The 7,504-nt window shown below is 36.6% G+C and overlaps 2 protein-coding genes across 2 annotated transcripts in view; one reads left to right on the top strand and one right to left on the bottom strand.

Moving 5' to 3' along the window:
• Positions 1 to 1,931, top strand: part of lrrc2 (leucine rich repeat containing 2) — a 23,941-nt gene extending 22,010 nt beyond the window's left edge. Inside the window, exon 9 of the mRNA XM_016507525.1 lies at positions 583 to 1,931. Coding sequence (XP_016363011.1) covers positions 583 to 632 — 50 coding nt within the window. The 3' untranslated portion in view covers positions 633 to 1,931. The remainder of the gene's footprint in view (positions 1 to 582) is intronic.
• Positions 1,932 to 3,284: 1,353 nt separating this feature from the next.
• LOC107704567 (hippocampus abundant transcript 1 protein) overlaps positions 3,285 to 7,504 on the bottom strand; it is a 6,431-nt gene continuing 2,211 nt past the window's right edge. The window contains 7 exon segments of the mRNA XM_074187070.1: positions 3,285 to 3,874; positions 3,946 to 4,057; positions 4,552 to 4,553; positions 4,615 to 4,810; positions 4,886 to 4,998; positions 5,083 to 5,154; positions 5,803 to 5,916. Coding sequence (XP_074043171.1) covers positions 3,659 to 3,874; positions 3,946 to 4,057; positions 4,552 to 4,553; positions 4,615 to 4,810; positions 4,886 to 4,998; positions 5,083 to 5,154; positions 5,803 to 5,916 — 825 coding nt within the window. The 3' untranslated portion in view covers positions 3,285 to 3,658.

Genomic DNA, 7,504 nt, shown 5'->3' with positions numbered 1-7,504 from the left:
TGTCCTCTTTTGGAAGACCAAACAAAGTAGTTTTGCTTTCACAACGAAAAACACAGCTCTTCACGACATGACGGCAGCAGCAACAATACTACAGCGAGAATAAAAGTTACGCCTTCTTTCTTTGCGTGAACATTTGGGCGGCGTAATGCAAATCTTCCCACATAGTGATGTAGACATGTGGGGGCGTGTTAGAACGAGCCGTTTTAGGTAGGTGTGGCTAACTCTGAACTTTTATAAAGAATATCTCTTTGGATTTGAGACTTTAGTCTTTGCAACTTTACAGATCTTCTTTATGCACCAAGAGCTTGTAACACTCCAAAGAGAAAGGAACAATTGAAATCGCATCATATGACCCCTTTAATTTAATGTTACACTTTCTGTTTCTTTGTAATTACCGGTGAAATTTACTAGCAGTTTCAAAGTAAATGCAAAACCTTTTTTTTTTTTTTCAGTGCATCATTCTGTACACACTGATAACATCATACAGAACTTTAAATACAGCGCTTCATTTGGAAAACGGTTTGTGCATCATTTGCAGATATTAAGCTTAAGCTAATGGTTCCTCAAATTACTCTTTTTCAGAGACTCAGCCGTCATACACCACTAAAGTCTCCCTGAGCTGCCTGCTGTAGAAGCGCATGAACGTCTGCTTCACGACTGTAAATATGACACAGATTGATATCAGTGCGTTTTAAACGCTTCCACTGGAGTCTGTTTATTAGTTTTCTCATTCAGAGTTCAATTAAAACTAAAACGCAGGTTACACTGGATGCCACGTTGAGAAGCTGTTAGTATCCAAAGGTTTCTTTTGTAGCAGCGTTTACTATTATTCAAGAAAAACAGCTGGCAGTTAGTAGGGTTGAAGATCATATTTTCCTTTTTGACTGCATTTATCATTCTTACTAGTTCTGATCCCGAACCCACTTTTATTTGGTTTTCTGTGAAGATTTCCATTGTTTAGTTTGACCAAATGTTTCACAGCATGACGTTGAACCTTTTTCTGTCTTGAAGTCGATATTTTATAAGAGTGCCGTTTTAATTCATTTCAGTTAAATAAATTAAATTTCCAATTTCCTATTTTGCCTTCAGCCATAAATACGACATGCAAACACTTGCGTTTCTCTGTCGATGGGAAACAATATAAATCCAAACCTGGAATATGAAGTGGTTTATTGAAACATTGATCAATTAATATCTCAACGAACTTTTGTAACAAACATGCTTAATGTGCATCGATAAAATCTCTTTAATAAAGTCTTCAAGGAATGAATGCATAGACATGAAGAATGGCACCTAGAGCCGAAACATCATTAAAAAACAAAGTGCAGTTCATCGGAAAACACCTAAAGTAACTTTAGCTTCTGGAGTCAGTGTGCATTGATCTACAGCACCGACTGCATAAATAGAATTACATCTACACTTCTGCTTTGACATCATTTTCAAGTATGCATCATATTCAGGTCCCCAGAATTGGGAACGTTTCCTCTGCTCTGTGCTGCTCAAAAGCATTAATTTAGTGCACGATAAAGCAGAAATCGTCATGGATTTAGGCTGTTATTGCTGCAGTGTGTTACATGATAAAATGCAATCAATCAGATAATCTGCTGCTAATTGAGTCGTGATGCGTAATGAACTTCCGAGAATTGTTTTACTCCGCTTTTAACATGCAAAAAATACATTTTTTTAAATGAAATAAAATTAAATAGCACAGAAGTCAGTAAGAGGAAGCAACGATAAATCCGTAAAGCTGTTTCAAAAACATTTGATTCGGTCCTCTGGAAATTATTTCAGGACATCGGCAACACAGAAACATTAAATGCCTTACAGGAAGAGTTCAGCCAAAACTGTAAATGTGTTCACTCTCAGTTCATCCTCAGATGTAGATGAGTTTGTTTCTTCATCAGGTTTGTAGAAATGTAGCATTGCATCAGTGTCTCACTGCAAGTGAATGGGTGCCGTCAGAATGAGAGTCCAAACAGCTGATAAAAACATCACAATAATCCACAAGTAATCCACAGCACTCCAGTCCATCAGTTAACATCTGGAGAAGCCAAAAGCTGAAACAAATCCAGCATTAAGACGTTTTTAACTAAAATACGAGTCCATAATCCATAATAACTCTTCCTCCAGTGAAAAAGTGTTCTGAATCAGGAGAGAAATCTGCACAGATCAAGCAGCGTTTAAACAGTCCAGAACAGTCCAAAAAGGTCTTAATGCTGGATTTGTTTCAGCATTTGTCTTCTCCAGATGTTAACTGATAGACTGGAGTGCTGTGGATTACTTGTGGATTATTGTGATGTTTTTATCAGCTGTTTGGACTCTCATTCTGACGGCACCCATTCACTGCAGAGCATCCATTGCTGAGACACTGATGCAGTGCTACATTTCTCCAAACCTGATGAAGAAACAAACTCATACTAATCTAGGATGAACTGAGAGTGAACACATTTTCAGTTTTGGCTGAACTCTTCCTTTAAATCAAGTCTGTGTGTAATTGTGAGGTAGCAGCTCTGTGTTGAGTAGCTGGTGCTCATATATGAGTTACAGATGAAATACTATTTTCTTCGTAATACTTCATCTATCAAAGCCGCACCTGACCTAAAGACAGTGCACTTATGTCTGTTTTGTGCCTTTTATCGATAAAAGAAAGACGCTGCGCTCTGGCTGTACATGCCCTGCATGTTTAAATGCTCTTAACTATGACATTATTACTACTGCAGTCTGTACAAGATTAGCGCAGAGGTTAAAGTTCATCAGTAATACAGTAAAAGACTACAGTTTACATTCAAATACACGAACTACTCTGCAAAAATCATTTTTGTCGTTTTCCAGTACAAATGTCTGAAGATTTTTAAATTAAGACACATTTACTTGTGAAGCAAAATAACTTAAGATATTAAGTCTTGTTTCATGAAAAATGTATCAACATGAAGTGAGTTTATGCTTAAAACAAGATTATAAAGCAGATAGTTCCGGTGCTTGATTCTGATTGGCTGAGCCGCATTCGAAGCTGTTGTAAATGACTACAAAGTAACATACACCGTTGTTTACGTTTGTGTGTTGCTCGGCAACCACTTTGTAGCAACCACAACTGTTTCTGAGGAACTACATTGTTTGGTGGAAGAATACTGTTTTTATTAATATCATTACACTTTATTTGCTCTGTTTTATTTTGTGAAACCTTACTACGTATATGGAATAACCGTTTTATAAAAGCAATAATCCCCGTGAAGCCGTGGTTTACAGAGAATTTATAACAGCTAAGGGGCGTTGTTAGGCACGACCAGAAGTCCTTAGCTGTTATAAATTCACTGTAAACCACGGCTTCACGGGGATTATTGCTTTAACAAATAGCTGCCAAAAATCCAAAGGGAAAACAAGATTATTTTTCTGACCCATTAGCAGACATTTATTCTTGTTCTAAGCATAAACTGTCCAGAAAACAAGACTTCATATCTTAAGTCATTTTGCTTCTGTTTAGAGATTTGTACTGAAAAATACGGAAGAACTTGATTTTTTGCAGTGCAAGCCAAAATGTGGAGAAGGCACATTCTCTTTCAAAGACCGAAGGATAAAAAAAATAAAAAATACAGACATTTAGACATTCAATAAAAAGCTTTGTCAGACACACTGCTGGAATAAAACCCAAACCAGCAGCTTATAAACTGCTTTCCTGTAAAAGAGGCTCGTTGTCTTCGTCGCTCACAGGAACCGATCCGTTCTCCGTGACGCCGCTCGCAGACTCCGTCATCACACGCGTGTTGCACGTCTTCACCGCCGGAGCGTGTTGAGCCGGAATGAACACCGCCACCAGCAGAGCCAGAAGAACCAAACACGCTCCGAACAGGAATGGAGGACCTGGAATAACAGACTTCTGAAAGACAAAAGACAAGCACTGTACAGAAAGACACAGAAACAAACACTTCATACAGAGTGATTTCTGACCTCTTCAGTGTCCGGCGTGACGGGGTTCGGCTCCACGGGGCTCAGCTCCTTCAGTTCCACATTGAAGAGGAAGAATATGAATCCGAACAGAGCTCTAAAGCTAAAGCTAATGCTAGAAACAACACACACACACACACACACACACACAGAGAGACAGAGACACACATTTGCAAAAAACAAAAGTTAATATCTTAAGTCACGTTGCTTCTCAAGTAAATGCATCTTGATATGTGACCCTGGAGCACAAAAGCAGTCTTAAGTCGCTGGGGTATATTTGTAGCAATAGCCAAAAATACATTGTATGGGTCAAAATTATAAATTTTTCTTTTATGCTAAAAATCATTAGAATATTAAGATCATGTTCCATGAAGATATTTAGTAAATTTCCTACCGTAAATATATCAAAACGTAATTTTTGATTAGTAATATGCATTGCTAAGAACTTCATTTGGACAACTTTAAAGATGATTTTCTCAATATTTAGATTTTTTTGCACCCTCAGATTCCAGATTTTCAAATAGTTGTATCTCAGTCAAATATTGTCCTATCCTAACAAACCATACATCAATGGAAAGATTATTTATTCAGCTTTCAGATGGTTTATACAACTCAATTTCGAAAAATTGACCCTTATGAGTGGTTTTGTGCTCCAGGGTCACATTTAAGAATCTTTAGACATTTGCACTGGGAAACAAGACAAAATCCCCAGAGGAAGATCATGATTTTGTGCATTATTGATGAGCATGTTGCTGTGTTTCATCTCTTACCCTGCTGGTCGTGATCCGTGCAGTGGGACACCAGCGCGCTCACAGAAGGAAAGGTGATGCTGGACATGGCAGCGACGGCACCGGCTGCCCACATCATCCTGCGCTCAACAAACAGAGTTACTTTAAACCCCGCAACTCACAACAGAGCTCACTTTCCATTCCATCCTCCTCACCATGGTTCAGAGCCAAAGCCGTACCAAGCCAGCTGGAACAACTGAAATCCCAGTCCCAGCAGAACTGTGCTTTTATTCCCAATCTTCTTCATCAGAACGCTTAACAGTAACGTCTGCAAACGCAAACCATCATCAAGGATTCCAAAAACAGCTGTATATCATCTCAGAAATGAGTGTCTGGAGCTGAAGGTCCGTACCTGTGCTACGATGGACAGGATTCCCACCATCGCAATAAACGCTGCAATCGCTTCTGACGAGAAGTTAATGACCTGAAACATAACGCACAGCTTCTAACGCCAGTCACGTTTATTTCTTTAGCACTCTATGCGATAAAGATTGGGTCAGCTTCAGTGTAAATAACAGTTGCAAATTCATTAATTATGAAAGGAATTCAATTTCAGCTGCTCTACAGAAGACAAAAGTGTCATTATTCATATCAATTCATCTCAAGGAAGGTCATGCAGCAAAAAAAAAAAAAAAAAGTCTTGTTTTTCAGTGTAAATACCTCTGAAATCAAGATGCATTTACTGATAACTGATATTAAGTCTTGTTTTCTGAAAATCATCTAAATTAAGTGAGTTTATGCTTAAAACAGGAACAAATAAAATTGTCAATGGGGTCAGAAAAACAAACTTAATCCAAAGGGATTTTTCAGAAAACAAGACTAAATATCATAAGTCATATGTGACCCTGGATCAGCAGCGTCACATTTTGCGTCTCCAGTAAATGTATCTCGATTTAAGAATGTTTGGATATTTGTACTGGAAAACAAGACAGAAATATTGAGGAAGAGCATCACTTTTTGCAAGTCCACATCTGACCCTACATTGATTTCCTGTTAGATTCCCTGTTTTACTCTGACATACAGCACACTGCAGAAGTGAAATGGGTTGTGAGCAGCGTTTCGTAACACGTACCTGTCCTAAATAGAGGAAGAAGCTGGAATACTGTCCGGCCTCGGGCAGATACGACAGGAACACGGTGACACAGATCAGCAGCACTGTGGAGTCTTTACCCACCTTCCTCAGAGACTAACACACACACACACACACAAAACACTTTCACAACAACTGACAGCATCTGCACATTATTTCTCGTCTATGTTGGATTACTGTGACAATATCTATATGTATGTGGCTAATCATTGGGCCTTCATTCCCAAGTTTTTTTATCTTTTAAATATTCCAAAAGGCCACACCAACATGTTATTCATAATTACAAGATAAATGATGCCTTAAAGAGTTGGTCTTGTTAAATGAATTTAATTTGTGCTTTGTTACTTTTGATATGAATCAAAATCCCAGCTTTCAAATTCTGTTAGTTTTATCAGGAAATGTAAACAATAAATGTGTTTTTGTGGCTCTTTAATGTGTGGTGTCAGATCCTCTTTACTACTAGTTATAGCAGCAAATAAACACGAATGAACATCAGAAGAATCAGAACAACTCGCTGAAATCAATCATGAATCATGTAATCCATCAATCAGTGATTCAACCGCAGAAAGACGTCAGTAAATCAGCTTGAAATTAAAATGTTCTTTTATTCCGAAAACTGAAAATAAAGCTTATTTAATAATCAAATGCAATTAATTATCAACACTCAGCTGCATACAAACATTTAAATTGCACATTTTTATATATATTTTTAAATGATATAATGATGTTTTAGTTGTTGAAATGCAAACAATTAAACTAAAGAGTACTAACAGGTTAGTTAAAAAATAATGAATATGTAATATACTGCATATATTTGTTAATTTTGCAATGAAACAAAGTCCCAGCTTTCAAATTCTGTCAGTTTTATCATGAAATTTAAACAATAAATGTGTTTTTGTGGCTCTTTAATGTGTGGTGTCAGATCCTCTTTGTTATAGGTTATAGCAGCAAATAAACACGAATGAACATCAGAAGAATCAGAACAACTCGCTGAAATCAATCATGAATCATGTAATCGATCAATCAGTGATTCAACCACAGAAAGATGTCAATAAAACAGCTTCTGATCAATAATGTCGCATTTACCTCAGGAAAAACATTAAAAGACCATAAACTTCATAGTTAGCTAGAAAAAAAAGCATTTTGATAAATATATGCACTATATTACATATTCATTATTTTTTAACTAACCTGTTAGTACTCTTTAGTTTAATTGTTTGTATTTCAACAACTAAAACTTCATTATATCATTTAAAAAATATAAAAACTGCCTTATGTGCAATTTAAGTGTTTGTATACAGCCGAGTGTTGTTAATTAAATGCATTTTATTAATTAATTGTGACCCTGGAGCACAAAAGCAGTGTTAAGTCGCTGGGGTATATTTGTAGCAATAGCCAACAATACATTGTATGGGTCAAAATGATCGATTCTTCTTTTATGCCAAAAATCATTAGGATATTAAGTAAAGATCATGTTCCATGAAGATATTTAGTACATTTCCTACTGTAAATATATCAAAACTTAATTTTGGACAACTTTAAAGATGATTTTCTCAATATTTAGATTTTTTTGCACCCTCAGATCCAGATTTTCAAATAGTTGTATCTCAGCCAAATATTGTCCTATCCTAACAAACCATACATCAATGGAAAGATTATTTATTCAGCTTTCAGATGATGTATA

This window comes from Sinocyclocheilus anshuiensis, unplaced genomic scaffold (genome assembly GCF_001515605.1).
Source record: "Sinocyclocheilus anshuiensis isolate Anshui unplaced genomic scaffold, SAMN03320099.WGS_v1.1 scaffold1614, whole genome shotgun sequence".
In the NCBI taxonomy this organism is placed as follows: domain Eukaryota; kingdom Metazoa; phylum Chordata; class Actinopteri; order Cypriniformes; family Cyprinidae; genus Sinocyclocheilus; species Sinocyclocheilus anshuiensis.
The sequence above is the reverse complement of the archived record's forward strand: the minus strand, read 5'-3'. Positions and strand labels throughout refer to the sequence as shown.